The sequence below is a fragment of the Micropterus salmoides genome, unplaced genomic scaffold (genome assembly GCF_014851395.1).
Source record: "Micropterus salmoides isolate LMB-PRFRI ecotype aquatic unplaced genomic scaffold, ASM1485139v1 Ms_hic_scaffold_3, whole genome shotgun sequence".
Taxonomy (NCBI): Eukaryota; Metazoa; Chordata; class Actinopteri; order Centrarchiformes; family Centrarchidae; genus Micropterus; species Micropterus salmoides.
The window spans coordinates 35,637,323-35,663,223 of NW_024042261.1; the positions used below are offsets into that span (position 1 = coordinate 35,637,323).

The 25,901-nt window shown below is 39.8% G+C and overlaps 1 protein-coding gene and 1 long non-coding RNA gene across 2 annotated transcripts; both read right to left on the reverse strand.

The window, feature by feature from the left end:
• Nucleotides 1–25: 25 nt before the first annotated feature.
• On the reverse strand, nt 26–5,073 carry LOC119882852. The gene is made up of 3 exons (XR_005440554.1): nt 5,007–5,073; nt 4,507–4,599; nt 26–112 (listed from the first exon to the last, which is right to left on the reverse strand). It is a non-coding gene; the product is annotated as an uncharacterized LOC119882852 (long non-coding RNA).
• A 768-nt stretch (nt 5,074–5,841) lies between these two features.
• zgc:152863 (uncharacterized protein LOC562658 homolog) lies at nt 5,842–19,099 on the reverse strand. The gene is made up of 5 exons (XM_038693141.1): nt 18,890–19,099; nt 13,283–13,389; nt 10,213–10,416; nt 7,804–7,948; nt 5,842–7,503 (listed from the first exon to the last, which is right to left on the reverse strand). Exons 2-5 carry the CDS (start codon nt 13,374–13,376, stop codon nt 7,182–7,184), a joined length of 765 nt encoding a protein of 254 aa, XP_038549069.1. The 5' UTR covers nt 13,377–13,389; nt 18,890–19,099; the 3' UTR covers nt 5,842–7,181.
• Nucleotides 19,100–25,901: the final 6,802 nt, after the last annotated feature.

Sequence of the window (25,901 nt, forward strand, 5' to 3'; positions counted from 1 at the left end):
TACCTCACTTAGGAAGGAGCGGCTCCGTCTGTAGGTGATTGTCAGTAAATGTGTGTCTTCCCAGGATCAGGAACATCTTATCCATGGTAACGCAGGTCTGATCGCTTCATTTCTGAGGAGGAAATCACATTCTTGGTGTCAGTGTGCATGTAGGTTTTGATTTTGAAAGCATTATTCCAAATAAAACATAACCGTATTGTTTCATAAAAGCTGCTCTGTTTTAATCACCTCACAGCCCTCAACATTCAGTCTAATAAAATGTGCAGCATCTTATCAGTCTGATGCATCCATTTCATGCTAGACTTTACTTCTACTCCTCTACATCTCCAAGGGAAATATTGTACTGCATTTTCATGAACGTTGTAGGTACTTTACACTAAGATTGAGCAGAAAAATGCAATGCCTTTGTAATAACAGCCCACGAAATATTGATGTATTGACCGTTTGTAATGATTCATGTAACCCCTGGACTTGCATGTAATGTGGCGCTGAATATGTGTGAACGTAACGGTCAAATCATCTCTGTTCCCTGTGCTATTCAGATTTCAGGGACAACGTGTCTGTGAGATGATACGCTTGACCCTGAAGCTGGATAAATAACAGGCTCTCTCAGCTGTCTATACTCTGTCGGGCGTTCGTGTACTCTGATGTATGCGTCGCTTTGAGTCCATCTGCAGATGACCTGAATAAACCTCCAGAAAGACAAGTGCTTGCCTGAAAGAGTTTATTAAGAAATTGCCATCACCAGTGGTTCCTAATGTTTTTCGATTAAGAATTCTTTAAAAAAAGAAAAAAAAAAAAGCTGTGTCTGGTTGGGGCCTCTTGTCACATTTCAGATGTTTAAGAGCTATTGCGCTCTAAACTTCTCACATGGTTTGTATTTAAACAGTTCAAAGCCTAAATAGATCAAATTATCCAACATTTCGCTAAAGCAAAAGTAGGTAATCTAATAGATTAAGATTTAAATTTGAGAACTTTGTTTTCATCTCCCCCCCATTAATAATCTCATGACCCCTCAGATTTATCTGGTGTCCCTTTGGAAGGGCCTGACCCCCAGGTTGAGAACCACCAGACTACTCTTCCTAACTGTATAGAAAATAGTTCAACCTCGAGCAGCTACGACAGTAAAATGCTACACACTGGTGCATCAGTTAATCTAATGTCAGAATAATGTCAGTCAGTCACAGCATTTTACTGCAGATATAATACAGAGAACAGAAGTCACTGCACACATGCTAATATTTAATATTGACCCAAAACTTTTAGTCACTAAACCTTCATCATCAGGGCAAATGTTTGACAAAATAAAATCTAAAAGTTTATAGGGACATCAGCAGTGTGTGCTTTCATGCAAATACAGAAGTTCCCAGTCTGGCCTGTTTGGCATTGTGTCATGAGTGCAGTGGTGGGAAGTGACCAACAGTGATTCACATACTGTGCTAAAGTGCAATTTCAGGTACTTGTACTTTACTTGGGTGTGGCTATTTTTGGAAATGTACTTCTACTCTATTGTCTCTCAGAGGGAAATATTGTACTTTTTCCTCCACTGTTTTTATATCAGAGCTTAGTTACTTTGCAGATTTACAGTTTAAACTACCCGAATTAAGAGACAACACTGAGATGCTACTTACATCTGAATAGGTCAACAGCTCAGTAATATTCTAACTATGTTACAATATACTGTATCAGAGGTAATTTTCTGCCTTGAGTGTTTGATAGTTTAAATACATTTCACTAGCAATATTTATTTATAACATTCTCAATGCAGCACATTTACTTAAATATTTTTACATTCTTCATACTTCTTCCGCTGCTGCATGACTGCTTTAATCTTCTCAAAAAGGTGGATGTGAATATAAGCAGTGACTTTTCAACTTGTCTGCTCTACCTACATATGATTAGCTCAACCAGGTGTATTCAGCCAATCAAGAGCTGGAAGGCACAAACTCCAGAGGCAGACATCTGGTGTAATTAAGCAAATACATACATGATCAATCAAATCACAAATTCGGACTGAGTAACTGAATTCACCCTGCACATTTTCATTCTGGTGTCATCACACTGGTCACCTGAAGAAAAATCTCCAAATGTTTTTGGAACGAGAACAGGAGGAGAGAAATCCTGCAACCCCACACTTCTTGCAATAAAACCCATTTTGAAAGAGTCAGATTTTGTACAGGGATGACATTTCGTTACTTCTGGTAAGTATTAAAGCATCACTAGGTTTCCTCACTCTGTTAAGACTTCTGCAATTCAGTCCATTCCTGTCTAGGTCCTCAAACACAGGTCAGTAGTCCGCATTACCTAATGCTGCTTTATAAATGACTCATGAGCCGTTTCGAGTCAATTCATTTCTCAGTGGCAATGGCCAGAAGAAAAAAGTACAATGTTTGGTAGTCAGAAGGAAAGCTCAAGTGACTAAAAGCAATGCAACATTCTTTTAACACATCCTGTTGCCGTCATTTTACAGTATGTGGTTGTACTGGGCAGTGGTGGAATAAGTATTCACATCCTTTACTTAAAGTACCAATACCACAATGTGAAAATACTCATTACAAAAAGCAAAATGTCCTGCATTTAGATCCTACTTCAGTAAACAGAAACATTTTATCAGCTGAATGGGGTTAAACAAACGAACATGGAATGATTAATGTTAATAGTGATGCATCAATGTCAGAGCAGCTGCTCGAGGTGGATATATGAAGTAGTTACTTTATACATGGTTGGGTAGTTTAGTCCAGTAGCTCCCAACCTAGGGGTCGGGCCGCTCCAAAAGGGTCACCAGATCAATCAGAGGGGTTGTGGGATGATTGATGGCAGAGAAAAGTAGTTATACATAAGCATTTTTTTTTACTTCTCTTTTTTTTTGTAAAACATTGGATGATATCATTTAGTTAAATGAAACCATTGACAAGTTTAGAGGGGTACTGCCAACAACCCAGACATCTGAAACGTGACAAGGGTTCACCCACAAACAAGTCATAAGCCAAAAGGTTGGGAACCATTGGTTCAATATATAAAAATACATTGTGTTTTACAGTTTTATGTTGTGTTCATGTTAAATGTAGTGGAGTAAAAGGTACAATATATTCCCCTGAAATGTAGTGAAGTTTAATTCAAAAGTAGCAGAAAAGGAAGTACAGTACTTGAGTAAATGTATTGTATGTAATTCATTTTTTTGTCTTTTGTTTAGTTTATTTTTTGTTGTTGTATTTTTTGCTGTTTGAATAAGTACATATTCAAGGCCAAATAAATAAATACTTGTCAGTGGTCACTTTAATATTGTGTATATGGGAAAATATATATATCATAAAATATTGTAAATTGAAGGAATGTAAGAATTAAAGGAGTACATAAGTTTTACTTCTTCCTACTCCTTTTCGCACGTGTGATAGAAGAATGTTGTATTTGTGATTTTTATATATTATATATACATATATTTTTTTATATACTTTCTCTTGCATGTTTGAAATAAAGATTTCAAATTAAATCACCATTGTACTGTCAACCATTTGTATTGGGAAATGCTGGTTTGTCTTTATCAATGACTTGTCCACTTGACATTCATTCATCTGACTGTAACCACAGGTGACTGCTTACAGTAAACGAGACCAACCTCTTCTCCTTTTCTTTTCCTGACACTCATCCAACCAACTTCTCCTTTTGGTCAAGCTGGATGAAATCCTCAAAACATTCTTAGATTCACACTAAAAGCAGGAAGTTTCTACCATCACATGTCACCACTACACACCATACAGTCATACAGCATTCGGTCAATGTAATAATCATCCTTACGGGAATGATTCATAACATTTTCCTGTAAATAAGTATTTGGATCACTATCCTGTTTTTAAATGGAAAAATCTTCTGCCTCGCAGGAAGTGATGTGTTTCATGTTTATGGATGCAACAGCAGCAGTTTGTTTGGAATAAACATAAGGCGGCAAAACGAAACAAGCCATAATCACTAAACAAAAATCAACCATTTAATATATTTCCACATTTTATCAGCTCGTGAAAGGAATGAAAGGCGGTGGTGATTTTAAGGCTACAGCTGTATAAGTACACACTTTATAACTCTTGCAGGCTGCACAGTATCTGAACATCAAAACAAGTAAAGATCCCTTCAAAATCTGGTCAGCCCAATTTGTCTAAATATCTAAACTTGTTGATACCTGAAGTAAAAGTCAAACCGCTGGACCTCACTCAACCGGTTTTTATCTTTTACACTTCTCTTTATTCATCCAGGGTAAGTGAGCAACATACTGTTGTTACTGAGCTCATCTCTTTCTATTCCTGTCAACACAGAAGAAAACACTCATTACCTTGTTGTGGGGTGTGTGTGTGTTTCATGTTTTAACATCCTGGTGGGGACTTTAATCTGAATGCACACTAACTGATGGGGAAATTGAGGTCCCTATGGTTAGAAACGCTGTTTGAGTGTTAAGACTTGGTTTTAGGGTTCAGGTTAGGATTGGGTTAAGGGTAAAGGTTGTGAGTTACGTACAAGTGTGTTGGTGCATGTGTTGACCTGCAGCAGCGGGAGAAGCCCATCAGATCAGGAACACTCATGAGGAGGAAAAAGGCTCATCAGCAGGATCTGCAACATACAGTATACAGACATGTCTTAAAGAAAATATCAGATTCTATGTGAGTCTTTTTTCAGCTGATGATTCAGAAGTGTGTTACAGACTAAGATAGATAGATACTTCATCTATCTCTGGGGGCAAGTTCTCATGTCACAGCAGCAGTACACAAACAGACCACACAAGAATAGTTCAAAAGAAGTATTAAACATAAGAATCAAAAGTAAACAAATAAAAACTATACTGTTTAAACATGTCCATGCAGACAGTGTGCAAATCAGTTTAATAAGTTATAAGTTGAAAGGATGTATGAATGTAATCAAGATAATGACAGTTAGATTAGATTTTTTGTATTATTGTTAGCAGCTGCTCTCCTATAAAGCAGAGTTCCCAAATCAAAACAAACAAAAAGTGAAATTACCTTTGGGAGAGGTTTCTGTCCATGTGCTGTGCTAAACACACCAAGTGTGTCCTGTGTCTTGCTGCAGCACTGACAAACACAGGTGATGCAAATTAACTTAAATTAATGCAGCGTTCCAGACTGCTCGGAACTGGGAAATGTCCAAGTTGAAATATACGACTTCCGACCTCCAAGTGTTCCAGGTGCATGGTGGTGTATGACGCCCGAAAGTGAATGAAAACCATGGCTGACCGTGACAAAGTGTACACACAGTTGCACCTTCAGCAGTGTTTTAGGTGTTAATTAAAAGGATGGCAGTTTAACTGCAACAACTGACATAAATAGCCTATACGTTACTAGTTCTGTGTACCCCTCTAGCTACATCAGTTGGTGATCCTCATGTCAGTCAATGTCGTAGGTCACACTTCCTAATGTTTTGGCATTTTTAACAATAACTTTTATGCAGTGAAGATGACTTTGAGATTCTTTACTGTAGCCAGCTACCTAATAGGCCTAACATATTTCTACATCAGTGTATGCAGAACAGGTTTTACTATATGATTGTATGTATTATTTTAATTTAAATACATGAAAATCTACTTTTTGTTGACTTTTAGTTTATGGTTTAGGCTACCATTTACAGTGTGTGCTTCCATGGGCGCTGACATTGTTTTGTGACGTAATTCAGCTGCTACTCATGAAGTCGGGGTAAATATTTTTTCTCAGAGTACACAAGTAGGAAATCCGACCTCAGGTGGCGTTCCAGGGTAGTTTTTCTAGTTGGAGGTCAGAAATTTGCCAGTTCCGAGTTGCCTGGAACGCAGCATATGTCACAAACAAAGACCAGGATGTCAAACAAGGAAACATTTCAACATTTATTCTTCATATAATTCTGTGCAATAATACAATATACAAATAATCTTTATGCAAATATTACAATCCATAGAATAGTTAGATTTGTTGCCACAAAATGAAACATGAAATACATTCAAGGTCTGTAAAGGAGTCAGTTGATCTGCAGAAGTCAAAGGGTGGCAGAGAGGGATCAGCCTGGTGAAGTGAGGAAATCGATTGATCGCTGAGGAGTTTCAGGTTATTTGGGCAGTTTGGTCCCACATCTGTGTGCTTTTTTTGCAGGTTGTGGAATAAAAACTGTTATTTAGAGGATTATTTTGATAAAACCACCTTTATGTCTACAACGATTCCACCGGTGCTAATATATATATATATATATATATATATATATATATATATATATATATATATATATATATATATAAAAAACATTATTTCATGTCAGCGAGCAGAAAGATTCTTTTTACTGTACATTTAAACTCATCATAGTATTATTCATTTTTATTTCACTCACCACGGAATGAACACAAGAGAAACACTTTTAAAGACTGTTTGGTTCCAAAGCATTTTCAAGTCTAAATATCTGCTGTACACTAATTAACATGTTTTTTTAAATTAACATCAAAACATGGTCCAATTTGAGTCACCATTTATTACCGGAGTGACTGCACACAATGCTGGCTTCAAATCCACAATATGTGCGCCACAGCCCAATAAGACTCAAAGAGAAATGCTGTACAAAAGATAGAAATGGAGTCAGTTGCTGTGGAAACACAGGTTTTTGCAACAGCACGCCCCTGACTTCACGAAGGAAGCCTCGATTGGCCCCGTCACTGACGGGAAGGATAGACGATGTCTCCAGAGCAACACTGAAAACACACACACACTTACATTTTCATGTTACTGCTGTCCTGTGAAAACCACGTTTTAGGATTTTTAAAGGTTTTCATTTTCACAAACAATGACATGCATTGTTCACACTAAAACCAGGGCAGTTACATTCATACAATAAACTATACAATCAACATTTAATTTACTGCACTTCAGCCCTCTCAGGTCTTTGTGACCCAACAACTGGCCAGTCAGAGCTTATCAGCTTTGTCTAAAATAGCGTGTGATAGGACAGTGTGTCCCGATGCTGGTGAGCTGCAGCCAACCAGAAAAAGTGCAGGAGTCTGCTGTCAGTCCGCGTTTTTTTTTTTTTTTTTTCAGCCATCATTTGGCTTTTATCATCTGCAGAGTAAACACTGCACTGCAGCAATCAGCTGTCAATCAAAATTGTGCCTTCATTGCTTAACAACTGCACCCCGTGTGTCACATATGAACCCCTCATTCTGACAATCAAGTGTCCTTGTCATCTGAAAGTGCAACTTGTAGCTGCCGGACGTCCCCGTCACTTATCCTATCTCTGGCACGTGATGACTGGACCTCCTCGTAAGGGGGAGGGGGGTTGTCAGGGCTTTGGCTGGACAAGAGGGGGCGGTGACTGCCGTCCGATTGGTTGTTGAGAGACTCCTCCTGAGCAAGTAGGAGCTGGGTGGGTCCAGGTGCTGAGCAGGCGGGCAAACGCTGCCCCCAGCTGCCGTACACCGCCTCCTCATAGGAGGGGAGAGAGACAGGAAGTCCATCCACCATCAGGTCCAGCTGGTCTGAGGAGCGACGGCTGCTGGGACAGAGAGAGAATTACTTAATGTAGAATAAGCAGGTGTTGTTGTAAAGGTGAAGTGGGGAATATTTTGACGTTTGATATGCTACAGTAACAAGTTTTCGCAAACTCTCAATTGCAGCATGTGGTGTTCAGGTGTTACAGCAGACTCGTGGAGTTTTTAATGATTTTGTGAGTTTTATTTTCCTTCTAAAAAGAAATTTGTGGAAGTGAATCTAAACCACAATTTCTGCTTTTCAAATTAGCTGAGCTGCTATACAATATTTCCAAAATCACTGCAGTAAATGATCTCCTTACCTGTGTGATTGACAGGGGTAGAGGCGCGACTTGACGACCAGGCAGGCAGTGGTGGTGAGCAGAAAGATGGACACTCCCACCGCTGTTGTGGCCATGCTTGGCATCGAGTCATTCACTCCGGTGTCAGAGTTCACATTAGGACCCTCTGAGGGGAAAAAAGACAGACATTTAGAGTAGAAACACAGATACCACACAGATACCTAGAGGAAGTAATCTGTGGTCGAATGCTGGCAGCTCAAGCAACAATACTCAAACATTTGCTGCTTCAGGCTTCACAAATGTGCTGCTTTTTCCTTTTTATGTAAGTGTGGATTGAATGTTTTATTACTTATTTACTAATCATTAATTACAGCAACAGGACAAAAAGATCTCTTCTGACCATTTATCCAACAGAAAAATCAGACATTGACCCAGAATTACAAAGTGTGTGCATGTAGTTTGTGTTTAAAACATTGTTTTGGTGGTTATATAATTGCAAAAAGGTAAATTTAACTTTAAGACAAGGAGCTGAAGCTGTGAAATAAAGTCTAAATGTGTGGCTACCTACTACCTGTGGTGCACTACTGTGGAAAAACCCAGGTATTCTGGCTAGACAGGTTTAACAGAAAAAGATTATCAAATACAAGAATCTACGAGTTGAAGTTTTTAATCTCGTGATGTGTTTTTTTCTGTGCCCATGATAATACGACAGTAGCTTTCCACAAGGCCGTGACAGCGTCAACACAGAGGAAATGTTTAATGGTTATTATGGTGGCTTCGCCCGCTTCCTCGTTCTGCATTCCGACTTCCTGTCGCAGTGCGTTTGAGTGAATGGCGACAGAGGAAGTCGGAACTGGTCTGAGGAAAGTAAAGCTTCAAGTTCCCCTGCAGAGTGTCTGAGCGCGTTTCTGTTAAGTAGGTCAAAAGATGAACGTGAGCTGCTGCTGCTGCTGGGTTTGTATCAGAGGGATCAGGCCTCAGCCTCACCACACTTTAATATTCAGAGGCCCAAAATGAAGGCTGACCTTTCTTCCTGATCTTACTGATTAAAGTTTCATTCATTAGTGAGATAGAGAGAAAACCCAATCTCAGTTGACTGCAGTGGGAAAGTTTAGTTCTTGAAGCAACAACAAAATGAATACAACCTAAAATCAATTCAAATGTACTGTTTTACTGTTAGATCTACAGACGTAACAGTGCTGTGCAGCACTATAAAACTCCCAGTAGCCTCTAAGACGTCTGACACAGCCAGACCGCATCTCATCAGGAATTGGCTGAAACACATATTTTACATATAAGTAGACCCACTGGGAATCAAACCCTGTAACCACAACAGTGACACGCCATCTGTTTCCTGAACACTCGAAACAAGAAGGAACTGTCACAAAGTGACTAATCAGCCTTTAAACCATCTGAGTCAAAGCTATGAAGAGTCATAGATTATAAACTGAGCTAATCACTGAGGAATGCTGTGATGGGAGTACTGGGAAATGTCAAGAGATGTTTAGAGTCGTCCAAGAACATCTGCTTACTAACAAAGAAAGGAATTTTAAAGTCACATGACTTCACTCCAAACTCAGTACCCAGAAAGAGTCAAGTGGAAACAATAGAGGCCCCAGAGGGTATCGACCTACTAACCTGGCTGTTTGTGCGCGACCCACTGAGCTCCATGAGACTGAAATATTCTCTCTGCTGCGACTGACCCAAGTATTTTAAATAAAACACTCGATGAATCTGATTATCATTTAAGGTTTGTAGGAAGAGTCCCCGAACATTTACACAATAAAACACCGCCTCACCAATGACTGAATTATAAAACCAGGTTTTCATTGTGTCCACTACCTAGTGAGTATTTCTTTTACTGATGTGAAAACACAAAGTATAACCAGGTAGTCTCGGATCGAAGACACTCCCAGCACAGTGTTGTTGTTTGGTTACAACTAACAGTAAACTATTTATCTTAATTATTTAATTTAAGAAATTTCTATAATTTGTCTGTTGCAACTTTTCATAGCCCAAAGTTACTTATTTTGTCCGACTAACCAAACTAGAGTAACAAAGCAGAAAATTCTAACACCCAAGAAACTGAAGACAAGTCTGGCATTCTTCTTGAAAAATTACATTAAAAAATAATTGATAGACTCTTCAGTTAATGGGCAAGTTGTTTCCAGCCTAGATTGTTTCTGGCATTCAGTGAATTCAAACGAGTGATCTTCTGAACACAAAGCTTGAACACTTAATTCGATAAATCCTTATAGGCAAATTCACTTTTTGCACGTGAATTATTAGAAAAGTGAACTCACTTCACGTCAAAACCAAACAGGTTTAATGCAGTTGACGTATGCTCCCCTCAAAAAACATTTCAACCTCAACAGATCCTTAGAAAACATAAATACTATATTACTTTTAACAAGACTTCTAAACTCTTACCTTTATTTGGGATGCAGGCGGGTATTGGAGGCAGCCACTTTCCGTGGCGACACCTGGAGACACGGATCTTGCTGTTGATGTGGTATCCGGGCTCACAGAAGAAATGGATGGAGCTCTTCTGGGGGAAACCTCGACACGGGGACGGATCACAGCGGAAACCTCCATGTTCTGGCACCAGAGGGTGAGTGCAGTTGTTCAGTCTGCCTGTAGACACACCAAACACAGCGATAAGAGCAGGTTTTTAAAAAGGGGACATGTTGCCTGTGTGCACTGGAGGTCAGTTTAGTTTTAATTCATTTTTAAAGTGGGTCTGCTAGTTTAGTTTAGTTTTTAGTTTTGAGAAATGCTTAGTTTTGGTTAGGTTTTTATTAGTTTCAGTATTTCTTTATAATATGTCGCATTTGTCAGGGGCGAGATTCATAATGTGTAATAAAATCTCAACATTATACAATTTTAAAAAATGCATTCACTTAGGACAGGTGAACAACCACCCACAAGAGACAGCTTTAAAAGATGTGTATCAGCTGCCTGGACTGGGGTTTGCTTCTGTTTCTCTTACCTTGTTAAGGTAGCTAGGTTAGCCTACTTGTGCAAGCTTCTGAAATCGACCCTTTATTAAGAAGTGTCCCACATATATGCTCTTATCTGAGACACAAAGCTATCCCAGGGGATCACCTAAATGGGACTCCATGATGCCAGGTGAGGGCGCGGACTAAAACTGGCAAAGTTAAGAAATTGGAAAAGAGATTTCATATCTAACCAAAATACTAGGCTCATGTAGGATCTATAAAATAAACTGACAAAAACAACAACTAAAGACATTCACAAATTTTTGTAAAGCCTTGTTTTTAATTTTTATTTCAGTTAAAAAAAAAGATATTCACACCTAGTTTTTGTTATTTTGTTGTTGTTTTTATTAACCTTATAATAACCTTGTTCCTCACACCATTGCAACCAGTTAATGTTTATATTTTTCAGAATGAAAACAAAGAATTCCCATCAAACCCTCTTCTGCCTTACTCCTCCTCCATCTCTGCAGCACTACTCCACATGCATTTGTTTTTATTTGGCTTCATAGAAGATTTTTTTTCTCCACAAGCTGCAATCAACTCTGAAAGATTTATCTCAGTATGCATCAAAAGAGCAGTGATTTCTTCTCATATGGCGCTGTAAAGCAGTCTCTTCAGCTACGGTCCAGAGTGTTTATGGTAATTATATTGTTCTCCTATAATTGATGCGATAATAATTCATAGATTTCAAAATGCCAAGGCACACGTGAATGATATCCTCTCTACTGGAGTTACTGTGTCCATCAGCAGAAGATGGTGATCATTGGCACGAGGACAACCTGAAGGCCTGTTTTTTTTATGTTGTTGTTTCTGCAGCATACAGACATGATGTCAGAGGCTGATCGATGATGAGCGAAGATGACACCAGCTGGTAAGAGCGCTGGTACAATGTGAAAGGACTACAAGGTGATATTGTAAACAAATGCTGACATGTGAGTAAAGGGCCCTATAGAGGGTCAGGACTTTATTTTGATGCCTACATTTACACATGTATGTACACATGAATGTACCGCGGTGCGTCCTGTGAGCTCTTTTCCAGCAACTCCCTGCTCATTCAGTGAAATGCACACATTATATATCAGATAGTTGCCAGCAACCACCTCTGCCTTACCCAGCCAGCAATGTTACCCACTTCCGCTATTTCTTCACCCTCCATCTTAAGTAGAATTATGATTTCCACTACCCCCGCAAGCTCCTTAACCCCAGACATCAACATGTGAAGAATAGGTCAAGTGTGAGGCTGAGAGTGGAAAATCACTAGAATTTCTGGAAATGAAGTTACAATGAAAAAAAGTCAGAGGCGTTCACTCTGAAAGCAATTTAAACTGTTTTGTGCAGTTAGAAACAGGAAGGAGACAAAGTCACAGGCAAATTTTGAGCAACTTTGTGCTCCAGTCCCAAAAGGCAGTTTGTTTTGAACCGCTGAATGATGAGCTGCACAGAAAGTGGCAACATCCTGCATTAAGCTGCCTAAAGTTCAAATTTTAGGCCGCAAAGTTTCGCAATCAGTCACCATAAAAGTGTGATTAAAACTGTGTGCTTCAATCCAAACCACTGGTGAACTTTTATCTGGGTCATAATTACAACTAAACCATAAATCACACTGAAGAAGTTTTTGAGGTTGTTTCATCGTCGTACTGCTGTGGTGTATCTCAATGGAATGAGTAGGAAAAATCAGTTTTCTAAGGATTCTCTGTTGCAGTATTACTAATACAAGAAAACCTCAATTACTAGCCCGGGCTTTTATTTGCTTCTGTCACTGAACTCACCCTGCCTATATCTATGACAGGGCTTTAATTCCTTTACAATGCCGTTATAAATCTGAATAAATGATACTTTGGTGCTTATTGTTTCTGTAAAATGAACTAAATGACTGAATTGTGGAGAATCTAACAGATCTAACAATGTGAAGCATGTACATATTTAAACATTACTGTTGGTATGCACCATCTAAGAGGCTTAGCTCAAGCAGGTGACCCAGTGGGCTTTAAGAGGTTTTATACATCTAAAGAACTTCTATAGAAAACAGATCAGGTGTCTAATTGAGACCTGGGTTTATCGGTCAAAACATGTAGCCACACCAGGCCAGTAACTGGGACTAGGCTTTTTATTGAAGTTTGACGGTATGCAGCAGACTAGCTGGGGAGAGCAGTCAGCTTACAGTCACCATTAAGTGCTACAAATATTTCACAATGGGATGTTTCATTTTTTTCTCCTTTGATTAGTTAGTGTAACAAAGAATTCATTACAAAATGCAACAAACTGAATAAATTATGCAATATGAGAAATCTCTATTTTATCCGTTAACGACTGTGTTTCCTGACTGTTTTGAATTTCTATATGTCAGTAAGCATTTTCACTTTGAGAACATTTTTGACAAATATTTGCCTGCCTGCTAAAATGAATAAGAATGCATGAATGTTGGGAGGTGATGCAGGATAACATAAGTTAAACAGAGGCTTGAGGGGTTTTGGGCGGACAGGTGGGGTCAGAGGTCATACCTGTAGCGAGGAGCGGTGAGAAAGCCAGAAGGAGGAGTCCACAGACCAGACTGTAACGTCCGCACGGCCATGGATACAGGACTGACGCAGACATCAAACCAGACTTCCTAATGAGACAACAGAGATGAAGAGTTAGAAGCAGAGAAAACACACGCAAACACGCCAGCAACCATCTTCCCTCACACACACACACACACACTGACGTCCAGCACACACACACACACACACACACACACACACACACTGACGTCCAGCACACACAAGAAGCTAAAGTCACACCTTTCATCTCTCAAATGTCTGAAACTGGAAATGACATCACAGTTGTGAAAGAAAAGGGTATTTTTCAGTCTAAATGTGTTGTCAGCTGCAAAACTGGCCCTTGTTTGCTTTAATCCAGAGAAGTCTGACTGTTCATTCACACCTGCTGTTCATTCACACCTGTCAGCTGCCACCACACACCTGTCAGCTGCCACCACACACCTGTGCTTGCTTCTCCTGTTGCTGACTGAGCAGCAGCATTGATGAGGGTCTTCATTTTGATTTTCCAAACACAACCTGAGATTTGAACCAGTGACCTGCCGTTTGTGCCCTCTGACATTTCTGATACACAAGAGACCAAAATCTGAAATCCCTGGAATAGAGCTTTAACTAGAAATTATTTTCATATTCGATTAATCTGCTCATTTTTTTCTTAAAGTTTCCTCTATAAAACAATTTAAAATGCTCAACCCAATTTCCTAAAGGCCAAGGTGATGTCATCAAAGGTCGGGATTAGTCCAATCAGTCCAAACTCATAAATATTCAGTAATCTATAATGTTAACATGAGGGAAAGCAGCACATTTTCGCAATTAAGAAACTCAAAAAAGATAATGACCTAAAATGATCTAAATGATAAGTTGATATGAACAATTAATATTCAGTCGATTGACACATCGATTATTTAACTAATTGTTGCAGCTCTGCACTGGAACTAATTTTACTTATGTAATTTTTCACAGGAAGACAAGCGTCTTCTCCCCATTCTGTGCAATAAAGCAGCTTGGGTAACACACAAAGTATTTAAAACATTTACGCTGTAAATTGCAGGCTGAATTCTAAAGAGTTACCACTACTTCCCTTTACGTTGTAAAACTATCTTGCAAGTTATCTACAAATCCAACCAGCTGGCACAAGCTGTAAACTGCAGCAGAAGAGTGAGTCTCAGCAAAAATCAACCTTTCACCACCCTGAAAGGCATTTAGAAAATGTGATCATTTGCAGCCAACTCACCTGTAAATCATAACAATCCAGAGTCCAAAACTAAAAATCAACCTAAAACATATAAATATGCAAATATTAAGCAACACCTTTAAATAAACGTTGCTTCTATGTTCTGCATTGTTGTCTCATCTTCCAATCAGACCTTTTACAACACAACCATAACCCTGGCTTGACTTCAACCGGTTAGCCGAACTGATAGTGAAACCGACACCTCACGCTCAACATCGACCGTATTGCCCAATAGTCACACCTGACAGCTGAGCTAAAGCTAAACTTTCCTCATGCCAAAACAGAAGCCGATCACCACAACAACCCAAACTCTTTCTCCAGATGACTTGCACCGCCCTCGCCCCAGACAAGCACTTCCTGAGATAAACTAGTGCCAAAGGAGCCAGGGCTCTGCTGAAGTGTCAACCTAAATGCCACAGTGAGTTTTCAGTGCGTGAAAACATGTAGGTGTAGGTGTGCTTTGCCGTCTTCAGTGTGTGTGTTGGGCTTTCATGTCAAGGGAAATGCCAGTCATCTCAGGAGCGGCGAGGGAGGCCCCCTGCCTCAGAGTGCCAGTCTGATGGGCACACATGCACAAACACGCACGCACGCACACACATAGGAATCAAACATTACAGAGGTTTAACACACACACATTTACAGCTCCATCTTACGTGATCACAATCTGCGTGGGAGATCTGCATCTTAGTCATCATGGCCCTCTGAGATATTATAACTTCTACTGTCATGTTTGTCAAGTTGGAAAAAGGGAGGCAACAGAATCATTGTGACAAAATTATTCTAAATTAATAGCTTACTCTATTTCATGTGATAGCTGCACTGTTTGTGATGCTGTTAAACGTCTCACATCCGTAACATAACCAGCCTGTGAAATAACTGCCTGGCTTCACTCGGACCACATTTTCACGAACGTATAAATTAAAGCAGTGCTAAGAGATGTGACGCATCAACGCAGTCAAATCAATCACCATAAACATCTCTGGCAAGCCTTAAATGCCAGTTTTTCCCAATGATTTCAGAGTCAGCTGGCACAATCTGGCAGTGTGGTGAAGACTGAAGGCTGCACACAATATGACTGACAGCATGTTTGAGCTTCACTACAGGTGACTTCACACTCTGGGGGACTGGATGTCCTCCAATGTCGAAATCCTGACAAAAAACTAGTGTCTTGTCTCCCCTCCATCCTCTACACCTGCCCTTCATAACTGAAGTTGATTTAAGTTCAAACACAGAACCACTGTGTCTTTCTGTACTGAACGTGGGCTAACGGTCACAAACATGTTGTTTTTATGCAAAAAAGATCAGTGATGACTTGTTAAACTGATTCTGTATTTGATGGAAGCCCCCCCTGGTTTTGTGTACTCACGCCTACTGGTGACTCAGATAAGATCAGACTCATTATCTTGTCGTCAAGTAAAATTTGCTACAGTAAACACTACTTTCGTGCATGGTCGACCCTTTCCTTGGAAATCTGACACGCAGGAAGTGATGCATGTTATGTTTCCAGCTACAACAGCGATTTGTTTGGTGCAAACCGAGGAAGAGCTGGGTAATAGGCAAGAGCGATGACGACACAACCAAGACAAAGGTTCCCATCAACAGAAACTTCCACAGGGAAAATGCCAAGAAAAACATGCTGCAGGAAGTATTCAAATCGCCTGACCTCTGAGAATAAACTGAACGCCAAGAACAGAAAACATGGAGGATGACCTCGGGAAGTCTTCTTTGACTCAGTTATGGTAAGTTTGTAGTCTTCAGTATTGCGTTGTCTTCACCCACTGAACCACATCTGACAGTCTTGGTTGATCAGTAGCAGCAAAGGTATCTCTGCCATGTTGAACTTTCTGCTCTGCTGCTTTACAGTTTTTCAGAATGTGTGAAACTTCCTACAGAGGTAGAAGGTAGAGGTAAAATTTGGTGCCAGGGTTTGTTTTTCTCTTTTAACGGGTTTGTTTCTCTTTAAGTTTTTAACCACAACTGACAATGTGTTTAACATGTCTGTTTAAAACACAGTATAATACAGTATTAATGTTCTGTTAGGGCTCCTGGAAACCCTCAAACATCTCAAAAAACATACTTTTAAGAGAATTGCTTACAAACATGAATTTGAACTGATGATGCTACAGAAAAGGATGCATTAGTTAGACTTGGGATCTCAGAGAGACGTCCCTTTTCAGATATTTTCATCTGCTCTATATCTGTGGTTGGTGTGGACAGTAGTTTTTTTTACACTCTACTGCTAAAACATACTAAATACAAAATAATCTTGTTTGGATTTCTGAGTTTGACCTCTCAGGGGTCGACGTAACCTGAAGTAGCATCATCAGAAGGGTTGCGACTTCAACACTTGTCTATTTAAAAAAAAAATAAATATATATATATATATATATATATATATATATATATATTTCACAATTATCATTACACATACAGCTGGGAGGAAGTAAAGCAGATTACAACCGAGCGTAAATGTTTTACGCAGACCACGCCTTCAAAACTTCCCCTTGGCTATATTTAATTTGGTAGAAGTGGATTTAATTTAAACTGGAGGACAGCGTAATGCGGCAGCATGAACCTCCACTTGCTCAGCCTGTTTGACAGGATGGTCGGGGTTTGTAAAGCTTTCAACAGCCAGTGTGGGCTACACAATGCACAGTGACCACACAGCACACAGTGGGAGTGCTGATGTTGCGTTACTGAACAGGTCGGAGGGATGTCACACCTTCTGTTAGGATGTGGTGCACAAAACAGAGACATAAATGCTTTTATGACTTCATCCATGAAACACTTCATATTCAAAGTTAATGCTGGTTAAACATTAAGCTTCTTAAGTTAACCGTAACACCCATCATGAATGTAAAACACCAGCAGCTCAGATTAAATGTTCCTGAGATAAATCAGACACTTCATCCCCACCGCTGTCTGCCTTCTCCAACCCTCATTACCATGGGTATCTTTTTATTGTTTTATTTTAATATTTATTAATGAATTTATTACCAGTTCCACATGTAGGGTTAGGGTTAATAAGCTTTTAGCCTTTGAATGTTTTCTGTTTTTCTTTTCCTATCTCTTGTTTGTCTAATGATCTGATTGGTTAGCTGCTGCATATAACTGCTCTTACACGGATAAAAAACGCTGCATTGAATTGAAATGCACTAATGTCTACCAGGTGTTGCTACTTCAGTCTTATCTGTGAGTCAAGTGGTGCCATTTGAGTTAAGGGAGAGTCACAGCAGGTCAGGTGTTCACAAACAAGCGCAGGTCACCACACATGGATACAAACCTCCAGGAACATAGATTATGTCCAGCAGATTTACTTAGGGTTGCAACTATTTTCATTAAAGATATTCAATTCAAAGATATAAAACAGAGTTTTTGAATGTGCATAAGTAGGTATGATTATGGGTAAACATGCATAAATGTGTGTGTGTGTGTGTGTGTGTGTGTGTGTGTGTGTGTGTGTGTGTATATATGTGTGTGTGTAGGTGTAGCCTATATGTGGGTAATCAAGAGCTATTATTCAGTTGAAGGTGTGATGTATAGCCTACATAGCCTCCTTTTCTATTTTTTCCTTCTTTGTATCTGACTACATGAAATATTAGTTTTTTTCCCCAAGGATGTCAAAAAAACAAAATTGACTAATTGTTTCAGCTCTAGATTTAATTATAGTGGAAATAAACTATTAAAATACACACCTAAAACCTCTGAACCTCAGACAAGCCCTTCAAGGACTTTAACAAGCCTGAAATTGCATGAAATGCCCATAAATGAACCCTTGAAGGCTTAAAAAACCTGGACCCATAAAAGAGGGACCTCCTGTAATCTGTACAAAAACCTCTTAAAACCTCCTGAGACCCTGCCAGTCAACCCCCTCAGTGAACCCTGAACTGAAACTGATCTGTAACACAGTTTATTATGTAGCCTAGATCCTTTGTTCCGCAGCAACATCGGTGTGTCAGTGGAAGCTTCACGAGTTCACAATCATATTAAGGGATTATTAACTATTAGTCATGGTTGAACTACTATTTATCACTTAATTACCAATAATTAACAGGCACGGACTGAATTTAGCACACCAGCTCTATATCAGCTCAAAACTACAAGACCAATCATTCAACCTACTTTATCAAATAAATAACAGTGCGCTCGTGTTTTTGCACACAGCAGCCTATATTTATAATCAGAGGACTGAGATATCGATCTGTTATTTTTAAACACATTTTAATCAGCGGCTCTCACAGGTCCGACGGTCACCGGCAGGTAAAGTTAAAACACCGACACCTCCCCTCTTTGAATGGAGCAAATCTAAAAGCGGTTTAAATGGCGACATGTCTCACCTGAGAGCCGTGAAAGAGGCAGCAGCGGTGAGATCCCGGACTGAAGCGGCTGCTCGCGCTGAGGAGCAGATCTGAGGAGGATTTACTGACAGATCTGAGGATGTAAAGTGAAGATGGATCAGAGCTCGGATGTCGGCTTGACGGCGGCGGCTCCTGCTCAGCAACAAGTGCGACCTTCTCGGCTGCTCTCGCCCTGACTCATCGATCAGCTGTGTTTGACAGCGACACCCAGGCTTCCTATTGGCTGCTGCGAGCTGCCAAGCACCGCCCACCTGTGGGGCTCCGTCATCTTCTGGAAACGGTCTTCTCACACCACAGAACACACACACACAAAAGCATACAGGTCTTTATGAAAAGGAAATTGCGTCTAGTCCTAACATAAAAATAAATACAAAGAAGTAAATACGTTAAAATAAGAATCACATTCCTGGAAACCTTTTAAAAATGAAAGCCACAAACCCAGAGGCCATGGTTGATGGTGGCACCAGCTAATTAAACTGTGGTGGTGCAAACAAGTTAAAACAAAGCTTAAAGCCTAGCTAGCAGACAAAGATGATAGATGAACGACACCAAGCACTAAAATAAAATTTCAACCTCATGATGGCGCTAGAGAGAAAGCCAGAGCATCACAAAAGTGATCAGGACTCATCCTCAGGGAACCATGAGTGTCTTCACCAAATCTTAATCTAACAACCATTAGTTGTTATAATATTTAAGTCTGGACCAAAGTGGTGGGCCAACCAACCAACATGTTGCTAGAGCAGCTAAAAATAGATGTTATTCTGGGAGTTCAATGACCCGGAAGTGTTTAAGTGGCAGCCTGAAGAGAAACAACCAAGCACCAATTTTATGCTTGTGACATGAGGCAAAACCTGAATAGAGATTTATTTTCATCATGAAAAACAAGCATATTGAATTAATAGTTAACCATCTCATAATCATATCAAAATACTACTTCCTACTACTACTAAAGCGTCCATGCCAGGAAACTCTATAAGCGACTTATTTAAGACTTTAATATATATAAGTGGCCTTTTATTGTGGCCAACCTGAGGCAAACCGGTGCAATCCCCATGCTGTCTGATCAGCATCTTGATATGCCACACCTGTGAGGTGGATGGATTATCTCGGCAAAGGAGAAGCGCTCACTAACACAGATTTTGTGAACAATATTTGAGAGAAATAGGCCTTTTGTGTACATAGAGGAAGTCTTAGATCTTGGAGTTCAGCTCATGATGAATGGGGGCAAAAACAAAAGTGTGTTTATAATTTTTATTGGATATTGGAAAATGGAGCAGAAGTACAAATTGCAAAAAATGTCCCAGATTACCCAAATTCTCTAATTTGCATCCAAATTGTTTTCCCCTTTATTATTAGGCTATACGTTTATTACATTCCTTACAGTTGAACTAACTGATATACTTATTACAGTTTTAAATTTCAGTTCTAACTAGTTTATCCTCCGTGTTTGTTATATTGTTTTGTCCCATTTCTAAATTGCCACGTGCCACATAAGTTCAATTTCAATTCAATTCAATTCAATTTTATTTATATAGCGCCAAATCACAACAACAGTTATCTCACAGCGCTTTTCATAAAAGAGCAGGTCTAGACCGTACTCTGTGATGATATTTACAGAAGCCCAACAATTCCCACCAAGAGCAAGCACTAGGCGACAGAGGCAAGGAAAAACTTCCTTTTAAGAGGCAGAAACCTCGAGCAGAACCATGGCTCAGGGTGGGCGGCCATCTGCCTCGACCGGTTGGGGTGAGAGAGAGAGAGAGAGAGATGTAAGGAGAGAGAGAGAGGGGAGGGAGGCAGCCTACACAATATACACACACAGAGGTACACACAGTGAAGGTAATGCTGCTATAGACCAAATGAAAAATGGTACAGATATTTATAATAGTGTTAATGGTAACCATCGTAATGTTAATGATTATAATAACAATAATAACAATAAGACTAGCAACAATAGTCGTTGCAGTAGAGGGTGTCGAGCAGGAACACGGGGGCAGCAGGTGACCCGCAGCCACAGATCCAGACTCCACAGCTCCAGAGCCAGAAAACCTGCAGGAAGTGATAGGAGGAGAGGAGAGGGACGAGAAAGCACAAGACTACCAGAAAGGGGAGAAGTTGTGTTAGTAACATGCAATAATGGGATAAGGTTGCATACAGAGGGAGAGAAAGTAGAGGAGAGAGGAGCTCAGTGCATCATGGGAAATCCCCCGGCAGTCTAGGCCTATAGCAGCATAACTAAGGGATGGTTCAGGACTACCTGAGCCAGCCCTAACTATAAGCTTTATCAAAGAGGAAAGTCTTAAGCCTACTCTTAAATGTGGAGATGGTGTCTGCTTCCTGAACCCAAACTGGAACCTGGTTCCACAGGAGAGGAGCTTGATAGCTGAACGCTCTGGCTCCTAGTCTACTTTTGGAGACTCTAGGAACCACAAGTAACCCTGCATTCTGGGAGCGCAGTGCTCTGGTGGGGTAGTAAGGTACTATGAGCTCTTTAAGATAAGATGGTGCCTGACCATTAAGAGCTTTGTAGGTAAGAAGAATGATTTTAAATTCTATTCTGGATTTTACTGGAAGCCAATGCAAAGAAGCTAAAACAGGAGAAATGTGATCTCTTTTCCTGGTTCCTGTCAGAACACGTGCTGCAGCATTCTGGATCAGCTGAAGAGTCTTAATGGACTTTTTCGAGCAGCCTGATAATAAGGAATTGCAGTAATCCAGCCTAGAAGTAACAAATGCATGGACTAGTTTTTCTGCATCATTTTTAGACAGGATGTTCCTGATTTTCGCAATATTACGTAGGTGAAAAAAGGCGGTCCTTGAAATTTGCTTAATGTGAGACTTAAACGACATGTCCTGATCAAAGATAACTCCAAGATTCCTCACAGTGGTGCTGGAGGCCAAGGTGATGCCATCCAGGGAAACTATATCTTTAGATAATGCGTCACGGAGGTGCTTAGGCCCCAGAGCAATAACTTCAGTTTTATCTGAGTTTAACATGAGAAAATTACAGGTCATCCAGGTTTTAACATCCTGAAGGCACATTTGAAGTTTAGCTAACTGATGAGTTTCATCTGGCTTGATCGATAGATATAACTGAGTATCATCTGCATAACAATGAAAGCTTATGGAATGTTTCCTGATAATATTGCCTAAAGGAAGCATATATAAAGTGAAGAGGATTGGTCCAAGGACAGATCCTTGAGGAACTCCATGAGTAACTTTGGCGTGCATGGAGGACTCATTGTTAACATGTACAAACTGAAATCGATCTGATAAATAGGACTTAAACCAGCTTAGAGCGGTTCCTTTAATGCCAATGAAATATTCCAGTCTCTGCAATAGGATCTGATGGTCAATGGTATCAAATGCAGCACTAAGATCTAATAAAACCAGTACAGAGACAAGTCCTTTGTCTGATGCAATAAGGAGGTCATTAGTAATTTTCACCAGTGCTGTCTCTGTGCTATGATGAGCTCTAAATCCTGACTGAAAATCCTCAAATAAACTATTACTCTGTAGAAAGTCACACAGCTGTTTAGCAACTGCTTTCTCCAGAACCTTAGAGAGAAATGGAAGGTTAGATATAGGTCTATAGTTGGCTAAAACATCCGGATCAAGTTTGGGCTTTTTCAGAAGAGGTTTAATTACAGCTACTTTAAAGTACTGTGGTACATAGCCTGTTGATAAAGATAGATTGATCATATCTAGTATAGAGGTGCTGACTAAGGGTAGAACATCTTTAAGCAGCCTAGTCGGGATGGGGTCTAAGAGGCAGGTTGATGGTTTAGATGAAGAAATTATTGAAGTTAGTTGGTAAAGATTGAGGGAAGCAAAACAGTCTAAACATGTATCTGGTTCTACAGCTGTTTCTAAGGTTCCTGAGTTAAGAGATAAGTCTGTGCCAATTGAGGGCAGGTCTTGATGAATTTTGTCTCTAATAGCTAGAATTTTATCATTAAAGAAGCTCATGAAATCGTAACTACTGAGAGCTATGGGAATACTTGGCTCAATAGAGCTGTGACTCTCTGTCAGCCTGGCTACAGTGCTGAAAAGAAACCTGGGGTTGTTCCTATTTTCCTCTATTAATGACGAGTAGTACGCTGCTCTGGCATTACGGAGGGCCTTCCTATAAGTTTTAAGACTATCTTGCCAAATTAAACGAGAATTTTCCACTTTGGTAGAACGCCAATTCCTCTCAAGTTTCCGTGATATTTGCTTTAATTTGCGAGTTTCAGTATTATACCATGGAGCTAACCGTCTTTGTTTTAGTATTTTCTTTTTTAGAGGGGCTACAGAGTCGAGTGTCATTCGCAGCGAGCCTGCAGCACTATCAACAAGATGATCGATTTGGGAGGGACTGAAATTAGCATAGGAGTCCTCCGTTACTTTGTGACTAGATAATGTATTTAGAGCTGATGGAATCGCATCCTTAAATTTAGCTATGGCACTATCAGACAGACATCTTGTATAGAAATTTTTGCCCAATGGCGAGTAGTTCAGCAATACAAACTCAAAAGTTATCAAACAGTGGTCGGATAAAGAGGGATTCTGTGGGAACACCACTAAATGTTCAATTTCAATACCATACACCAGAACAAGGTCGAGGGTGTGGTTAAGACAGTGAGTCGGTTCATGAACACTCTGAGAGAAGCCGATGGAATCTAACAGAGAGATAAACGCAGTACTGAAGCTGTCATTCTCAACGTCCACATGAATATTAAAGTCCCCTACAATAATAACTTTGTCCGTTTTAAGGACTAAAGTTGACAAAAACTCTGCAAATTCAGATAAGAATTCAGAGTACGGGCCAGGCGCTCGGTACACTATAACAAAAAGAATTGGTTGCAGTGATTTCCAACTTGAGTGCGAAAGACTAAGAACAAGACTTTCAAATGAGTTATAGTTTAGTTTAGGAGAGGAGTCGAAGATAGCTGCAACTCCACCTCCTCGGCCTGTGCCTCGAGGAATGTGAGTATTAATATGACTGGGAGGGGTGGATTCATTTAGGCTAACATATTCTCCATCACCCAGCCAGGTTTCAGTAAGACCAAATAAATCAATATCATAATCTGATATTAGTTCATTTACTAGTACACCTTTAGAAGAGAGAGATCTGATGTTTAAGAGTCCACATTTAACTCTCCTATTCGTTTGCAAGTGGTGACCTAGTTTCATATGCAATGTGATCCTTCTGTGGGAAATTATTGTTTTTCGGAACAACAGTGAACTCTAAACCATAAAATCTCTATACTGTATTTTTAAAATCACCAACCCGCCGTGCATAAATGCACACTGATACTAAATTATAAATTTAACTCTGAACTCAGATAATTATACTTAAACTAGCCACTAAAGTCATTAAGAACCTTTCCCAAAATCATATACTCTCACACACAGCTGTCCTGTGGTCTGTAATGGCTGTCATTGTTTTGAGCTTGACTGTTCACAGTAAAGGCTGCAGAGCTACAGCCTGCAGAGCAGTCAGCTGCTCAGTTACTCCAACTGAATGGGTGACTTGACAGAAGTGCTAAAAATACAGTGCTGACTCTGCTGCTGCTACGGTAGAGAAGAATTTCTTCTGGTTTTCCACTGAAAGCTGCAGTATCAGCTCATCAAGCAGCATGTGGGAACTGCATCAAGCATGCATCAGTTAGGTGAGTGAAAGATTAAATTTAAGCCATATTATGACACTTATGTAACACTGTGGAGCCAAACTTATCAACACGGTAATTTTGGTAAACCTAACCCCAAACTGACTACACCGATTAGCTCCCGCACCCTAAATTCACTCTCTGTTCCTCGTTTCTGTCAAGTTTTACTGCCTCAAACACATTTTCTAAAACCAGTGAACAACATGGCCTCTCAGTAGAGTCAGTGAGTGTTTTTAACAGCTCTTGCACAAACATATAAGATTCTGTAGTTACAGTCAGATGTTAAAAGCTTCTTCAGAGAAACTGTACTCTCAGGAGCGTAAACATGCAGGAACACAGAGCGGAAAAGGAAAAAAAATTACCACAACTAGTCTGGGTGCCTTATCTAATAATGTTCGGAAAGTGGTCGTCTGTATCAGTGATTTGATAACTCTCTCTGAGCCTGATAACTGCTTGAGATTATGTTTAGATCTTCTGGATCTTACTTGCTTGCTTTTATTGTGAAGTACATCATCATGTCCTCATCTTTTAATAACTCCAAAAGAATTAGCTGTGTTTGACAGCGACACTCGGGCTTTCTTTTGGCCTGTGCGGGCCGCAAAACACCGCCCACCTGCACTGCTCCATCATCGTCTGGAAACACTCTTTATCTCACACCTCAGAAACACACGCACACAGTTATTTCTGAAAAAATTGTGGTCAGTCTCAACATAAAAATAAATATATACATGGTGTCACCTGCAAAATAAACTGTGGTTCAAACAAGTTCAAATAAAAGCGAACAGCCTTTGCTAGCAAACAAAGATGACACACACACACAAATGATATCATGCACTAAAAGCAAATTTCAACTGCAGGATGGAGCTGGAGGGAAAGCCAGAAGATCATCAAAGCCATCAGGACTCATCCTCTGGGAACCATGAGGGTCTCTACCAAATCTCATGTCAGTCCATCCAGACGTTTTTGTGATATTTAAGTCTTTTACCTATATATCTGTTAGTTTTACATTTCAGTTCTAACTACTTAGTGTTGTTTGTTATATTGTTCTCTACTTCATGTGCAATGTGCAACTCCTAAAGGAAATAATGCACCTAAATCACTTCAACAGTTAAGCGGAAGCTGATCGTGTACTTTACATTTCAGACCCAACATCAACACCAGGTCGAGATATTCTAGCAAGTCCAACAGTTTCACTCATTCGCATAAGTTGGAATATTGCAGCAAAGTAAATCGTAACTTATTCTGTTAATGCATGCATATATTTTTTAACCCTTATATTCCTGTTGTCTGAACACCTACTTGCTTGTAAATGATTATGAAAAAAATCCCACACAAAGAGC

Excerpts from the sequence above, each read along its gene's own strand:
- zgc:152863 (XM_038693141.1), bottom strand. The coding sequence starts at position 13,376 with ATGTCTGCGTCAGTCCTGTATCCATGGCCGTGCGGACGTTACAGTCTG. Across the intron at positions 7,949-10,212 it reads CGCCTGCATCCCAAATAAAG|AGGGTCCTAATGTGAACTCT; the intron begins GTAAGAGTTTAG and ends TTTTCCCCTCAG. Across the intron at positions 7,504-7,803 it reads TACCCCTGTCAATCACACAG|CCGTCGCTCCTCAGACCAGC; the intron begins GTAAGGAGATCA and ends CTGTCCCAGCAG.